This window comes from Bos grunniens, chromosome X, assembly GCF_055505025.1.
Source record: "Bos grunniens cultivar Pamir isolate PY7600 chromosome X, Bosgru_T2T1.0, whole genome shotgun sequence".
Lineage (NCBI taxonomy): Eukaryota > Metazoa > Chordata > Mammalia > Artiodactyla > Bovidae > Bos > Bos grunniens.
In genome coordinates, this window is record NC_141194.1 from 130,638,773 (window position 1) to 130,655,984 (window position 17,212).

Sequence of the window (17,212 nt, forward strand, 5' to 3'; positions counted from 1 at the left end):
TGTGCATGCTTTGCTGATTGGTTTCTTTTATGCTTCTACTTAAAGTTAAGACAGGCAGCAGGAAATTGTGACCAGGGGTCCAGAAACTTTTCCTGCTCTGCTGCTGCTGCTGCTGTTGCTAAGTTGCTTCAGTCATGTCCGACTCTGTGCGACCCCATAGATGACAGACCACTAGGTTCCCCCGTCCTTGGGATTCTCCAGGCAAGAACACTGGAGTGGGTTGCCATTTCCTTCTCCAATGCATGAAACTGAAAAATGAAAGTGAAGTCGCTCAGTCGTGTGCGATCCTCAGCGACCCCATGGACTGCAGCCTTCCAGGCTCCTCCATCCATGGGATTTTCCAGGCAAGAGTACTACAGTGGGGTGCCATTGCCTTCTCCATTTCCAGTTCTAGGGGGCAACAATAATGATGAACCTAGGTTCTGGGAAGAAATTCTGACCTCTTAGTTTCTACTGGCTCAGCTACCCCAACTTTTCTTGCATTAAAACCAACTTATGCCCCACCTGATTATCTATGTTGCCCATCCCTTCCCCACCACCCACTGCTGTGTTATTTATACTATAGTGCAGCAAGCAGTTAAATCCTAGCTTAATATAACATACTGTAAAGTGATATGTCCCAAAGCCAGTGGTTTAAAGGAAAGCTGGGGGAGGGGGATAAAAAGGCACTCACAGAGCTACGCAAAAATGCATTTTCAAAGAAAAATCTGGATGCATCTACATGTCCTTGAAGTCTTTCCTCCACCTGCCAAAAATTCACTCCTTGGATTGTGTTACCAGGCTCTACTGAAATCTGGTAGAGTAATTCACTAGTGTGCTTAGAAATTCCCTAACATATCTACTGTGGTATGGATTTCAAATCCAGTAAAACTTCATTAAATTGATACTGGGAAGCAATTTCTATGATTCAAAGCAACTGTTATTCTTCAGCTAGACACACTATTGTTCTGTAATAAATAAATTGAAAAATTCAATGATGGGTGATTTAAACCCTACTTTTTTCAGTCCTTCGCATTTTAAATTGATACGGTTTTACAGATTTTTCCTCACTTAAAAAAATACCACTAAGAACACTATCTCTTGTTACAAGGATCTTAACGAAACATTGAAAAGGTTTTTTCTGTAAATGTTTTCCATGAGAAAAAGATAAAAACACACTGCCTTGGATTTCCTCAGCAGTGCATTCATGAAATTACTTGATCACAGAGGAGGAGAGTGGACATTTAAAAAAAGATAATTAGAATATTTTTAACTTGTAGACCTAAGCTGTCTACAATCTTGTTTACTCTAGTCCCCAGGAAGGGTGAACCATGGTTTTGTTCACATTTTGCTAGAATATCCAAAGCTGTTGTACCAATGGCTAATCTGGTATTTTAGGATGTGGGTCATTCTAATCCATGACCATATGATAAATGAAGGGAAAGGAAGCTCAGTGGGTTGCTGTCAGAGGTATGCTGCAACAAGTCCAGAAGAAGCTGACAGGGAGTAAGTTCTATTCTCGGTGAGAGGTGATGGGGAGAGGCAAGCAGGAACAGAGGAGAAGGATGGGATCTGCTTGGCACTAGGTCTCCTGGTTTCTCTGAATGTGCATTTCAGAAGATCTGCTTGAGTTATATGGATTTGGGGGAGGGACAACACCCATGGGAGAGGTCACACAGTGAGCCATTAATCAAAGACACCTCAGTATCAGTGAAATTTATCAGATTCTTTCTAATATGACGGCTGAGACAGAGAAGTAAAGAGGTTTTATTTACTTGTTTGTATTTTTTTTGGGGGGGGGACACAGGCAAGGGACAAAAGGTTATTTTTCTCAAAGACATAAATTTGTCTGAAATCAGCCCTAGTTACTAGGAGAGCAATGAGGGCTCCTCTTTCTCTCAAAGGTCCTGGAAGCCGAGAATAAGAGTTTCAGTGTGTGGACAGCTGATTAGTTACCAGTATATTTTGTTAGACCTATCACATATAATGCATTTTTAGTAAGTAGAAAATGTCTTCAGTGTGCACACATAAATTAGCCTTCACGATCTACAAGAATTCATGCAGAACACAATATATTTACAAAAACAAGAATGGAAAAGTCAGAAACTTCTAGTCTATATGTACTGTACTCACCTACACTTTTACACATAATTCATACCTAATGGAAAAGAGAAGTAAAATAGATGGTCCCTGCCTATAAGAAATTTACAACCTAGTTTGAGAGACAAGTATAACATATATAATTAGGAAAAATCTAAGGCAGGATATAAACCAAGGACTGGACTGTCTGCTACTGACAAGGGATATAATAGATGCTGGGAAATAGGAGTGATTACTGTAGTCTGGAATGTTCAGAGAAAGTTCATGGAGAAAGTAAGATGGAGACCTTGAAAATCAGGTAGGGTCTGGCCATTTAGTGATTACTGGATTGTAACTGGCATGGTAGAACAAAACAGCTTTCTTGTTGGGGAGTAGAAATAACTAAGTATAGATCTGTAGAGAGGAGCCAGATGATAGGAAGTCTGGAAAGCTGAGCAGAAGACTTCAGGTCTGGTGGTGGTGGTATCTATGTGGGTGTTTTGGGGTGGGGGTGGGAGGCTGGATTTCAATAGGAAAACTGTAGGTTACCAAGCAGGAGTGAGAAGAGATAATGACAGTGTTTTCATGTGATTAGCCTAGCACTGTTTTGCAGAATGAACTGCCCATATATACATCATAACACCCTTGATGAAGGAGTTCAAAATATACTCCACAGATGGTAGTTAATTCATCCTAATAACATCTCATTGAGGCAAAGGAAACACAGCTTTTATTATTCCCCATTTTGTAGATGATGTGCTCAAGGTCACTGAATAAATGAAAGGCAGAATAAAAAAACCCACAGTATCACAATATTCAACGGTTCCTAGGTACCAGCTAAATTATATTCTCTTATTTGCTATGACTCAGGCAATGGAGGTACATGATGGACCTTTGTCCTCTTGTGCCCTTTTTAGACCCTCCTTAGTGTTCAAGGCACATGTCCTACCATGAGCAATTCCTGTTTACTCTCTGTTCAGCCCCAGCCTGCTTACCCCATACTTTGCAACTGCCTCCAACTTTCCCAGCTAAGAACTGTCTATGATCATTCTGATTCAGCTGGTCTTCTCCCATCATCAGCAACATATTCAACATCTCTGTATCAATCACCTACCAACCAAGACAATGGTTTGGGTTTATGTATTAGTGCAAGCACTGCTTTCTATCTCAAATTACAAAGCTGATTAGTCCCTTCAGAAGGTGGAAGGAAGGTAAGAAACCTGCATACTAGATTCTGACACCAAGCTGGATTCCTTCTCCAATTTAGGTTTCAAGATAAGAGTAAAATAAAGAATTCCTCCCCCACCCCCAGTTAACTCCTTCCTGATCCTGATGCATTTTCTCATCCCCGAATGCACCTTAAGTCACCATTCCTTTTCTTACAATCCTCCACCTTAGCTTCCTGCCTCATGAGGGCCCTTACTTCAACATGCTCTCTGACATTATGACCTCTCCCTCCTTCGTGGCCCCCATCCTTCTGCTTCAATTAAAGAAACCAGCCAAAAGTAAATGCTCAGTAAATGTCTGATGAATGACTAAGGCTCCAGATCTATATCTACAAGCATTCGCTGGACATTTTTAAAACTGGCTTTACTGAGGCATGTTGATATACAAAAAACTGTACATATTTAATGTATACAATTTGATGGGTTTGCACATATACATGCACCTTTGAAACCATCTCCACAGTCAAGGTAACAGACATACAGCTCTACATTTTTGTCATCCTGCTGTTACCTCAAACTTCACAAGCCTACAACAGAAATCATTAATATTCTACCAGATCTGGCTCCTCTCCCTGACTTTCCAGCTTTTTTTGGATGTACCATAATTGTCCCAGTTCCCCATATTCGACATCACAATGGCTTCGATGCTTTCTTCTGTAACTGGCTAATTTTAAGTCTAGTAATTATATTTTCTACCTCATAGTACAAGGCATATGGAAGGCAATCAATGTAAGGTCCGTTGCATCTGTACAGATATGACTGCCTCATTGACGTAGCCTCAGTTGATCAAACTACCTGAAGTCTCTCAATCCTCCACGTCATCTATTCATCCAATCTTAAGATTTCTCTTCCTATATATAACTTTGTTCATTAAGCCTTCCTTACTTAACAATAGCAGCTAGTCCGAAGGCCAAACCCTTCCCCAGCATTCAAGAACTGCCACAATCTGGACCCAATCAAGTCTTCTAATCTTACCTCCTACTATTTTTCTATTGCAATTCTTCATCATAGTCCAAGTGATTTTTATCCCATGACCAAGACTGTGTGCATACACACACTTGCTCAGGCTATTTCCCTGCTTGGAAATACCCTTCCAATATGGACCCTAACAATCTTTTGGGGGCAAGACTTCAACTGTTCCAGTCAAAACCCTCTATTACAGAGTAAGTATCCTAGATTTTGCATTATTTCATGTTTCATGTACTAGATTTAATTCCCCAACAACATTTTAAGATCTTTAAGGGCAGACATTATGTAGTATACTTCTGTATCCTTCCCAGAACCCAGTAACTAGGTTCATCAATGCAAGGAAAGATTTTCCACCTCTTAGATAAAAGTCTTCAATAATGTGTTCATTAAGCCTTAACCTTCATTTCCATCTCACATCTCAAATAACAAACGTTTAAAAACTGTACCACCTTGATCATATTTAAAGATATATGGAAGCTAATGTTTAAATTCTTTAGCAGGAAGTTTAAAAAAATTCTTTCACAAGAGGCATAACATAATAACAGTACTCTAATTCAACATTTAACTTCATTCTCTCACCCACACTTTATGAAAGATTTAACACCCAATTTAGAACACTGTGTTCATAAATACTCATGCAGTTTCTAAGGGGAAATATCTTAAACTTAAGTATGATTTACAACTGTGAACTTCAAAGAAAAAACATGTTTTAAATCATTAGAGAGTAAATATTTGAGTGGAAAGAAACAGGTTTGTTGGTTATTTTGTTTAAGTTGTGCTTTAAATATTTTTCAAGAGTTCAGCTCCTGGTATGGAAAATTCCTTTAGCGATATACTACAAAAGCAAGCACAAATTAAGCATCAAAAAATTCATATCCTTCACATTGGTGTAATATGGCAAACATTTCATTTCCACAATATTAAGAAATATTAACAATATGAGTCTGAATAACTAATTCATAAGGAAGGGTTTTAACTGGACCAAATCCTGGGTTTTCTTTCGTCACTCCAAGTTTCTTTTCTATTTTAAACTAGAGGCAACAGAAATTTCTTTGTTTGAACGTAAGGAATGCTGGAAGTCTTAAGTGATAGAACAGGTAGCTCGACTTCACGTCTCTCCTCAGGGGGAGAAAAACACTGCGGATAAAGTAATTTTGTTTTTATTTCTGGAAAAATCATTTTTCCATCAATCTTCATAATTCCCTAAAATAAACTGTTAAAAAGTTACTGGCCGGTCGACCACTTCACCCTGATTTGTGGAAAGACTATACATTAATTTCAGGAACACATGGCTAACTCAAGTTTTCTCACTACTGTGAAGATCTAAAAGTTGCTCCTAACTCTTGCAGAAAACTCAAGGAAAATTTTACAAGCTCGTGATATATTCCTGCATCTCATCTTCACTACTTTTAAACAAAAGAATAGTCATAGTAGTCTAGGCACAAGAGTCACACTGCAAATCATCAAATTTGTTTTTAGGATACCCCACCATTTTAACTGTGGAAAACTTTTTTGTTGCACCAAATGCCTAAGAACCACATCTACAGAGAGCATGGAAATAAGAAGGTAAGAATTTACCATTTCATTCAGACAGAGACAGTGACAAGTATTCCTTTCTTCTTTGCAAATGTTGAGATCACTGCCCTTCCCAAAGCCATCACAACTTTGGGTAGGAATAAAATGAAAGGCAGAATTAATCATTTAAAATATGAGACTCACATTCTAACCCACCTTAATGAAGAATTTTAAAAATTTAAAAATTCAAAAGATAGGGAAATCAGATAATGAAACAAAGCAAGGAGCCATAAAAAATACTGAACAGTAAGGAGTTCCTAAACCCTAAACCATGTAAATCAAATAAAGACAAATCAAATAAGGACCAGAAACCATATAAATCAAATAAAGTCAAGACAAATGCAATAAAGACCAGAAACCATTTTCTCCGCAGCACGCAGGGTTCCCCAGAACCAAACTTGATCGGGAGGTGCTCACTCTGCTGACGCACGCACGCAGGCAGCGCGTGCACACAATGGAGCGAGCGAGCAGTACTGAGACAGAGACGAACTTCACATGCGGACTGTTCCACTCCCCGAAGGAAAGGAGAGCACGGTGGGAAAGTTTTCCCACTTTCTTCCACATCAGACAGAGCAAAACTGTAGTTGATAAGGCAAACTACTAATTCTCTGGATATAATAGAAGGCAGAACTGAATGAATGGGGTGAGGGGCAGTGGCTGGGGAGAAGGAGAGAGGGAAGGAGAGGGTGGCGTGAGAAGAAGGAAGTTTGAGGCATTTTGTAAAGCTTGAATGGATTAACCTTTTAAAAGGCCCTAATGTCTCGCATTTCCCTTTTGCTTCCTTTTCTTTTCTTTTTTTTAAATTAACTACACATCGATTTCCTGGGACTCAACCCAGACTTGTCCTATATTTAGCTGAAAGGCCTGGTACTTAGGACACACAGGAGTCCTAGGTTAGATATATGTCCGATACAAACAGTCCTTTTGGGGGAAAGCATTTTAAAAATCACTTTTTTCGTGTGATCATGCATCAAATATGACCAACTGTTTTTTTTAAAAGATGAATTCCATGCATTATTTAGTAAATTGAGGCCCCAATCCATGGAGCTTTGATTTCTACTAGCAACATAAGCTATTTACTAAACATTTTTTCTAAACTTAGAAAACGTTTGCTTTCACATTTTTAGAAGATAATGAGGCTTAAGTGTTTCTAGTCTTTTACCTATTCATAAGTGGGGGTGTTTAGGCTGTCTAGCAAAGGAAAAAAAATAAAACGTGAATGCTTAAAAGCTACTCAACTTGGATAACATTTAGTAGATAGCTTGAAATGCACCGATTTAAAAACCCAACAACCCAACAATGCAGAAAGTTTGTGGACATAGCTTGTTTCTTCTTTAGTAAAATGAAAATGTAAGGGGGGAGGGCTGGTAAGATGTAAAAGATAAACAGTTAGGTCCCAGGCCGTAATATCTTGTTGTCCAGGACAAAAAGCTTTGCAACAACCACACTGCCATAGCCCTCCGGTGGGAAAGGCAGGGGGCGGGGGCGGGAGAGTCATCACCTCGGCTGCTCTAACTTAGGACCCTGCGTTTCTCACACCCCACTACGGGCTGGGCCCAGTGTGGGGAGCGAGACATAACTTGGCCCCAAAGCAGCAGCCCCAAAAGGGGAAAAAAGTCACCTCGCTCTTTGCTCTACGCACACAGGAAGAGCCCAATTCAAAGCCGCCACCACCGACACCCCCTTGCCTTGCTCTGCCCCAACTTGTGTCGTGTGTGTGTGTGTGTGTGTGTGTGTGTGTGTAAGCACCACTTGCGTTTTACCCCACGAATTCCGAAACACCTCCATCTCTCCCAAGTGAAGTGCTTCCATTCCCACCCCCACAAGCGCACCAGCTCAGCCGGCGCAGGTGTCCCGCCCCTGCCTATTTTAACGCCCCCCCTCAGCCCCCGGCATCCCCAACGAGCCGCGCGCCCCAGTCCCTCCTCGCCCGGCCGGCGCACTGCACCGCCTAGCTTACACGCCGGGAAACACCGAGAGCTCTCTGTCCGGGTCACCTGGCCGGAGCGCCTGGCCCGGCTTCGGTCGGGGAAGCCCCGGGCCGCCTCTCGTCGCCGGCGCCCAGCGCGGAGCGCGCCCCGAGCTCCCCGGCAGTCACGTGGACGGCGGGGGCGGCCCGGGCGTCCTCACCTGCATCCCGGGCACTTGGACCGCCACCGGTGAGTGGGCCATGAAGGCGAAAGCGGCTCCGCGCGGCTTCGGCGGCGGCGGCGCCTCGGGCTCCGACTGGCTCCTCCTCCGGGGGTAGGTCGGCGGCCCTCTCAGGCTTTTCGACCCGGGCCTGGAAGGACACACACGAGTTGGGTGACGGGGCGGGGGGCGCGCGCGGCCCGGGGCCGGGAGGTGGGCGGTCCGCCGCGAGGCTCCCCGGGACTCAGTCTACCTTTCTGGCGCCCGCCCGCCGCTCTGGCCGCCGCCTCCGCTGCGGCTGCTGTTGCTCCTGAGGGCCGGACGCCGTGTGTGGCAGTGGCCGGGACCTGGGCTCCAGTGATGCCGCTCGTCTGCGCCTCGCCGCTTTAGGAAGAGGAGGTGGAGGCGCCCCAGCCACCCGCCCGCTCGCCGGGCCCGGGAGGCGGTTGGGGGCGGTTCCGCCGCTGGCCCTGCCCCCGCCCCGCCGCCGGGCGGTGTCAGGAGAGCTAGGACTGCGCTGGGAAGGGGCTCGGCTGGGGCTCCTGGAGCCCGAGAAGAGGGAGGCTTTCTTGGCCCACTGAGAGGAGAGCTCGGGGACTGGGGGGCGTGGAGCACGCCTCGGCCTGGAGAGAGAAGGGAAGAGTTCGGGTGACCCGCGGGGTCCGAGGGCGTCCCGGACGCGGCCACGTTGCAGGCAGGCTTGCGAGGGCACGGGCGGCGCAGCCTCGGAGAAGTGTTGAGTTGAAACTTGGCGGGTGTCGGAATTTCTTCTCGAGTCCTCGACGTGGTCGAGGGCGGGGGCACAGACAGCCGCCGAGTCCGAGTCGGCGGACCCCTGCTGTCTCCCGCGGTCCGGTGTCCCCAGCTGGGGCCGCGCCGCTGGGCGGGGTCCGTGGCCGCTCTCCTCTTTCCGGATTCCCCGCCCCCCGTCAGGCTTCAGGTGCTTTAGAACTGGGGTTACCCCTACCTCTTGGGCTACCGGTTGGGCGGTTGTGGGGGAGGGCGACCAGACTGGGGCTTCTCCTCATCACAAGCACGTGTAAGAGACGGAAGTTGGAAAACAGATGGCACCTCGGCAGAAAAATGAATGAGGAAATAGAGGCCTGGGAAATGAGATTGGGTCATTCGCAGGACATATTATTGAATTCAGCATACAGAGCAGTGGTTTGGGCAAGTCCCTGCCTCCACCCCATTTGAAGTTCCACTCCAGCAGGGAGGCAGACTCTTCGGAGAGTAACCTAACAGTAACGAGATTGAAAATAATAATAATAATAATAACAATTGCAGTCATCTCATTAGGAAGGCACCTTTGGGAAACCACAAGTGCCAGTTTAAAATGAGGATGGAGTTCCCTAACTTGCAGGTTATTGTAGGGCTGTACCCACCATGGTGTTGGGGCTCTGGCAGACGGGAAATGTTTGTCTTGTTCCTTTTGAATCTGTCTCAAAAGATAGCATATCATTGTTATCAATATATTTAGCTATCATTAATGAATTCCATTTTCCTTCTGTCAGGGACCGCTAAGTGCTATATATATATATATATATATATATGTGTGTGTGTGTGTGTGTGTGTGTGTGTGTCTTACCTTACTGAATCTTTACAAGGGCCCTCTGAGGTCATATTACCTTTCTTCCATTTTACTGAAATGCAAAAAAAGGCTCAGTGAGTTTGAATAATTTGACCCAAATATCACATAATTAAGAAGTGGGAGGGCTGGGAATTCAAACTCAGGTCCTTTTGACTTTTAAGATCTGCTCTCTTAACAACTGTCAAGTATACAAAACAGTATCGTTAACTATAAGTCACAATGCCATACATCACATCCCCAGAATGTAACAATCTTTTAACTGGAAATTTAATCCCTTTGACCACCTTCACCTGTTTCCCACATCACCCTCCCCTGGCAACCACCAATCTACCCTCTGTTTTTGTAAGTTTGTTATTTTTTTAGATTCCCTGTATAAGTGAGCTCATACCGTAGTTGTCTTTCTCTGTCTGACATTTCACTTAGCATAACTCCCTCAAAGTCCATCCACACTGTCACAAATGGCAGAATTTCCTTTTATAGCCAAATAATATTCCTTTGCATGTATATACAGCACACTGTCTTTATCCATTCAGATGATAAAGGATATCCTCAATTCCAGGCCCTCAGTACTTCCAACCTGATGATAGGCCTCAATCCAGTCTGGATTTCCCACCAGCCCGGTTCACTTAATGCCATCCTGACCAGAAACCCACAGTGCCATGTAAACTTCAGTGTCCATAGCAGTTCCCTGGGATTCTTTTTAAAGTGCAGATTTTGATTTAGCAAGCTTGTAGTGCGTCCAAGATTCTGCATTGCTAACCGGTCCCTGGGTGGTACGATAATGCTGATTCTTAGAGCACATCTTGAGTAGCAAGGGTTTGAATCAAGCTCCATCATTTAAGGCTCATCTCCTGTCCCATCCCCACTGATTCTTCCGCATTGCTGCAAGCCTTCCTTCAGACTCTTCCTATTGCATGTTGGTGGGAGCAGCACTCACATTGTAGTTCTTTTCTCTTATGCATTTCATTTGCTTCTCTTACATAAGAATTCTTTGGATAGAATGTCAGCTTTTTGAGGGCAAGATTTTTGTTGGTTATGTTCACTGCTGTATCCTCAGAGCCTAGAACAATGTATGGCACACAGGAAACCCTCAGTAGATATTTATTGAATGAATGAATGGATGGATTTCCTTTCAATTCTTCACTGAGTTTGGTATAGTGCTAGTTGGTATAGGGTTTTATTGATAGCCTGGTTCAACTCTTTCATTTTTCTGTCTCCTAAATTCTTTTCTGTTACTTTAATTTCACAACTACTTAAAAGGGCAAGTTGTATAATTTTAATAAATAAGGTAAACATATCTAAGAAGTGACTTTTCCTGACACGATTTTGTGCTAGAGTTATGTAAACATGTGGAAGACTGAATGCTACCTTTTGAGACCTGAACTATCGAGGCATTTCCTTAAAAACACTGCGTTTGAGATCTTGCTGAACTTTCTACCTTTCTCTAGCTTTTGTGCTATTAAATAAACTATGTGCTGTTATTATTATTGATAGAGATCTCTTGGGTTTTTACATGGAGTTACTTGTAATTACTTTGGCCACCTCATGCGAAGAGTTGACTCATTGGAAAAGACCCTGATGCTGGGAGAGATTGGGGGCAGGAGGAGAAGGGGATGACAGAGGATGAGATGGCTGGATGGCATCACTGACTCGATGGACGTGAGTCTGAGTGAACTCCGGGAGTTGGTGATGGACAGGGAGGCCTGGCGTGCTGCGATTCATGGGGTCGCAAAGAGTCGGACACGACTGAGTGACTGAACTGAACTTGTAATTTGCTTATGCTTTTTCATGTGTCTATTTCTTAATTTAAACAAAATGACAAGAAACTCAAGGATGCTTTTGTTATCCCCCACACAAAAGGGCACTTGAATATTTTTACTCCAAAATGTCAGCCTAGAGTCTGATAATATATTACAATGTGTTCCCACAGCTTGAAGGGAGATACCATATCTTATGTTCTGAGTAGCCCCAGAGGGTGTGACATAGTGTCTGAGATCAGATTTGGTACTTGCTTGATTGATGTGACCTGAGTGGCTATGAATACTTAATAGCCATATAAATAAAGTAAAATTATATACTAATTATATGCTTAATTATATATTAAGCAAAGTCAGTGAATTCTAAGTTACACTGTGTCCTTGAGCCCAACAGAAGTTAATAATTAAAATTAACAACCTGTGGCCTCAGTTTCTTGACATTTGTCATGCCCCCAATATTAAATATTTGACTTTTCCTATGTTTATAAATATTTACTGAGTGGATTGGGCCCATAGCTAAAGTGCAGATAGACAAAAGTGGCCAAACTTTAATGTAGGCAATAATGGGGTCATGCATTAGGACCATGGTTCTCAACCAGGGGAAGATTTGCTTCCTGGAGACATTTTTGGTTGTCAGAAATTAGGGGGTGGCAAGGACGCTACTGGTAGCAGGTAGAGGTCAGAGACAGTCGTGCCTGACTCATTGCGACCCCATGGACTGCAGCCCACCAGGCTCCTCTGTCCATGAGATTTTCCAGGCAAGGATACTGGAGTGGGCTGCCATTTCCTTCTCTAGTGGATCTTTCCAACCCAGGGATCAAACCCAGGTCTCCTGCACTGCAGGCAGATTCTTTACTGACTGAGCTACAAGGGAAGCCCAGTCTGATGCACAGGGCTGCCCTTACAACTCAGGATTAGCCAGCCCTAAACGTCAGTGGTGGAGAAGGCAATGGCAACCCACTCCAGTACTCTTGCCTGGAGGATCCCATGGATGGAGGAGCCTGGTGGGCTGCAGTCCATGGGGTCGCTAAGAGTCAGACACGACTGAGCCACTTCACTTTCACTTTTCACTTTTATGCACTGGAGAAGGAAATGGCAACCCACTCCAGTGTTCTTGCCTGGAGAATCTCAGCGACGGCAGAGCCTGGTGGGCTGCCGTCCATGGGGTCGCACAGAGTCGGACACGACTGAAGTGACTTAGCAGCAGCAGCAGCAGCAGCAAATGTCAGTGGTGCCTGCGTTTGAAACACCATGCTCTATACTCTTTGCATTAGGGGTTACTAACCAGGTAACAGACCTAAGAATCCCTATTTCCTAAATATTTCAGTTCAGTGTGGTGGGTGGGGTTAAAACAAACAAACAATCCCATGGGATACTGGGCCACATCAAGGGAGTACTGGAAACAAAGCAGTATTTTTAAGCTACCTTTGTATAAACTATAGATCATCTGCCACCAACGAGTGACTACTACTTAATGAAAACTACTATTGAACAGAAGATAACTTTAGGAAAAATTTAATGATTTGTGTTTTAAGAATTTTATCATGGGTATGTTCTAATGTACAAGGCATTACCTGGGAGCCTTCAAATATATTACCTCATTGAGATAAATTTGACCTCTTATACCACTTTATCAAATTTAAAGGTAGGGTTTCATATTGTGGACTATCACATTTTGAGACTAATGACTACATTAAAATGGATAAAGTTCGTATGTGTCTGAAGTGAAGAGAAGTTGATACAAGTATCTGAATTTCTTTCAATTATCTGAGTATTTGAAACTACAGGAAATTATCTGGGTAATTCTAGAACCTCGCCATCCAGTGATAGGAATATTTTGATGTAAGCTACTAGACTTTATTAATATTTGGAAATATACCATTCACCGGTTCTTTTTCTTTTTCTTTTTGTGTACGTGACACTGTAACTCTCTTTACTCTCTGTGGGTATCAAATTGGAAACCACAAAATAATAATAGTTCTTGCAGATGTTGTAGCCTAGCTATTGTTCCAGCAAAGCATCCCAATGAAAAACATATTGAATCAATTCTTGGTCAAGGAGAATTAAACCTGTGTAATTGCTTAATTCTCCTGAATAACCTTGCACTTTGGGGAGCTCACACAGTACTCTGCCATAGTACTAGCACAGCTGACTTTTCTTGCTAGCTTTACTTCCTGATGCTGCTGAGGGGAGTAGAGCAACAGAGGAGGTGGGTGGAAGCAGATTGCTGTTTAAGCGGTTTCCTGCTTAGAACATTTCTTTACATATACGCTTCGAAATATTTGCATTTAGATATGAAAAGAATTGAGCTCATTACTTCTTGCCTTTACCAATTGGTTCCAAAACTGAGAGGTAGACCTGGCCTGAACATTTTATTCACATGTAGAGATAGAAGTCGAAAGATAGAAGGATAAGAAATAACTTCCTGGTTCCAGTTTGGCTGCCTGCCTAAACTCACATGGTCTCACTGTTGATCATCAGAGGCCTTGGATCCAAGGTGAAAGGCCTCAGAAGTTTGCCAGCCTTCACTCACGGTCTCCTCAATGACGACAGACCGCTGCTTGCTGTACCACTCATCCTAAAATTGTGTTTTGTATGGCTATAGGGTACAAGGGGAGACTAGGGACTTTCTTAGAAGAGATTCTTTGGGAGACTAGGCTCTTTGTAATGAAGTCAGGTAGCTTCTTTGTACTCTCCAGAGTGCATATTTTAGCCACAGGAGAACCATTCATGGGTTACCATGAAACGATGCTAGACAACCAATTTGGGTGATACTTTCCCCCTTGGAATTAACTTTTTTTGAAATGAATTGACCACTTGTTCTTTAATTTGTAGGCTTCTTGAGAAAACAGTTCTAGTCAAAGGTGGCAGTTAAAAACAGGAAAAAAAAACTGGCAGTTGAGACCGAATAGGAAGTGACTATGCCATCAGCTCACGCTGAGGAAAAGGAAGTTGTCGCCAGGACCTCTAAGAAAGGCAGCTGTGTAAAAATTACCCTTCAACTTGCTCACTGAGGTTCTGTCACCCTGCGGTAGAAGCTGCCATGGTTTTATTGCTTCTGTACTCAGAGAACATGAACAGAACTGGAGCATAGCAGGCAGTCTTTACAGGACCGTTATCAGGGACTACCAGTAATTTCTGGGGCAGAAACTCAGCATTGTAGACAAGCAAAGCTCCCACTCTACTCATTTGTTTTTCTGTACCAAATCGATATTTTAAGATTAGTTAGAATTTAGTATGTTCCACCATGAGGCACATTACAGGAGTGCAACTATAGAGTGCAACAGGGGATTTTCAGTGAGAAATAGGAGATGGAAATTGTTTTTTATATACTTTCACTTGGGCCCTAGAGCCAGTCTAGGCTACACCACCTTTCCCTTTCTCCTCTCTTCTCTTCCCTTCTTTGCTTTCTCACATACTTCCTGAGCACAGTGCCAGTAACTGTGCTAAGTGCTTGGAGTAGAAAGAAATGCAGAGTTTGCTTTCTTTCAAGACATACCACACACGCACACACAAAAGACAAGGAACACTCAGTAACCTTTAAAAAATGTGAAAAGTACTTTAAAAATAAAATTAAAAAAAAACAAGGAGCACTCAGAGTGATACAGAATGATAGTAGCAAGTAATTTCAAAAAGGTTACAGCAACAGGCACCAGAGGGCAATTCATTTTATTTGTGTGGATCCTGGAAGGCTTCTCAAAAAAGGTGATATTTGCACTTTGCCTTGAAAAATGGATAGGAGGTAGCTAGGTAGAGAAATGGGGAAAGGGAGTGGAGAAGAAAGAGCATTCCAGATAGAAGGAACAGCGTGCGCAAATGCCAGAGCGAGGTGTGTGTTCCCTTCACCTGGTGACCTGGTTACATTACAGATACTGTGCTCCATTTGTATAGGTTCTGATTTTGTAGGTCTGGGATGAAGAAAGGGTATTTGTATTTTATTAAAAAAAAATACTCCCCAGGTAAGATTATGATATGTCCTCTTGGTTATAAACCACTAGCTCAGAGGAATGACAAGCTCTCTTTGAGGATGATCTGGTAGTTTGGTTTAACAAGCAGAGGCCTGTTAAATGAGACAGCCCAGCAGTGAGGTTGGAAGAAGAGTGAGGGGCAGACTGTGAGCCTCGTCTGCCATGCCCAAAACTTTAGACTTGATCCCGTAGGCTCCTAGGAGCACTGAGTGGTTTCAAGGAAGAGGGGAATTTGCTCCAGATTTGTATTTTCAAGAAAAAAAAATAACCACGCTTTATTTAGTATATATAGGATAAATTGGATATAGGAGACACTGGAAGCAGAGGGACCTATTAGTCTATTAGGAAGCCATTGTAAAAATACAGGAGAAGGATTAAACTAAATTAATGGCTGTGAGAGTGAAGAGGAGGGGATAGATTCCAGAAGCAATTTGGAGGTGACACCAACAGCATTTGGTTGATTGGATGTAGACAAGACCAGAGGGAGAATTTTAAAATGCCAGAGACATCAAGCTTAGGGAAATGGGTAAATGTTGATGCCTGGAACTGAGCCAGGGCATCCAGCAGGAAGACCAGGTTTGAAGGAAAGATAAGGAGTTTAGTTTGGGGACACTGAATTTAAGGTGCCTGTATGATGTCTAAGTGGAGATGTTTAGAAGGCAGTTGAAAATAACAAGAGGTCAGATTGCAAATACACATCTGAGAATTGCAAAGAGAAATGCTTTGTAACCTCATGGCAAGAAGTCAATACAGGGCATAAAAAATAGAAATCAAGTTGGGACCGTTCACTTCCTATATAGAAAATCACTTCTTGAATAATTATTCTATGTTTTGGTCCAGTCAAATGCTGTCATGCCTACAGACATAATATCTATCTGCAAAAACTATACACTTTTCTTCAAAGTAATGATAGTTAATCTCATGTCCATAAGATGATATTACTAAATACTTCTGCTGTGTCCCTGCATACATAGATTACCCTTTGAATGCATGATAGTGACAATAAAGAAAGGAATGAGCAAAGGACAGAAATGATGTGAAGAGATCTGAATGCTATGTTGCCAAGTTTTCTGGGATGGTTTTCTCGCATGCAACTGTAAAATAGATTATTGTGCGCCAGAACAGTTTGTATTATATTTCCCCTCCTACACTCAAAAGAAAATGAGGTGGGAGATGACATGCATGCCTGGTTTCATGGAGCCAAGTTAGTGTCTTCTACAATGAAAAGAAAAACAGGAACAATTTATTGCAATCTAAAGCACAGATTACTGGCAAAATCATGATGTTTGCCTGCTGTGAAAGTGCACGGCAACTTTAGTTAATATTTCTTCAATTTTTCAGAATCATTCATACCATTCTGGTTCTTCCATTTTTTCTGAGCTATTGACCTTTTATGAAACTTCACACATCCCTATAGTTTACCATATGTGAAGGTAAGCATTCAAGTGGCCAAATGCCAACTTGAAATTAACACAGATAAATCATGCTTTTCGTATAAATTGTGAAAATAGTGGTAGACATTTACAATCTGAGATCATGAAAGCAGATACAAATAGATTGCATTTTAAATATTTTGTACAATGCATTTTATTATGTGTTTGGGTTTTTCTCAGGTGTTACAAGAAACTGAAATATACCAGCTCTTAAATTTTAAAGTAACTTTTGCATCAACAGTATACAGAATCCTTCTATGCAAATACAGAGAAATGAGTGCTTAGTATGTTGTGAAGGATGGATTTACTTCATGAAACATATGCTAAAAAGAGATTATTTTTTTCTTTTTTTACCAGACTCTCAAAACATAAAAGGTTCATGCTGTATGGAAAGGTCATTAGTATGAACAATAACAGAAGAAACTGTGTCTGGGTTGTAAAATGCTGGGCTATTTATTGAATATGTTTCCTAGTTAAGAAAAGAGTAAGGTATTCAGTGTGAGTA

At 42.6% G+C, this 17,212-nt stretch overlaps 1 protein-coding gene across 2 annotated transcripts in view; it reads right to left on the reverse strand.

Annotated features, from left to right (window-relative positions):
- The window catches only part of STK26 (serine/threonine kinase 26), a 66,479-nt gene extending 57,895 nt beyond the window's left edge, over positions 1–8,584 (reverse strand). The window contains exons 1-2 of one of the 2 annotated variants that reach the window (XM_086388299.1): positions 8,212–8,584; positions 7,959–8,109 (exon numbers count right to left, since the gene is read on the reverse strand). In XM_086388299.1, coding sequence (XP_086244425.1) covers positions 7,959–8,000 — 42 coding nt within the window. In that variant the 5' untranslated portion in view covers positions 8,001–8,109; positions 8,212–8,584. Of the gene's footprint in view, positions 1–7,788; positions 7,933–7,958; positions 8,110–8,211 lie in introns of those variants that run through there. The other variant, XM_086388300.1, reaches the window with a different exon arrangement.
- Between the last annotated feature and the right edge of the window lie 8,628 nt (positions 8,585–17,212).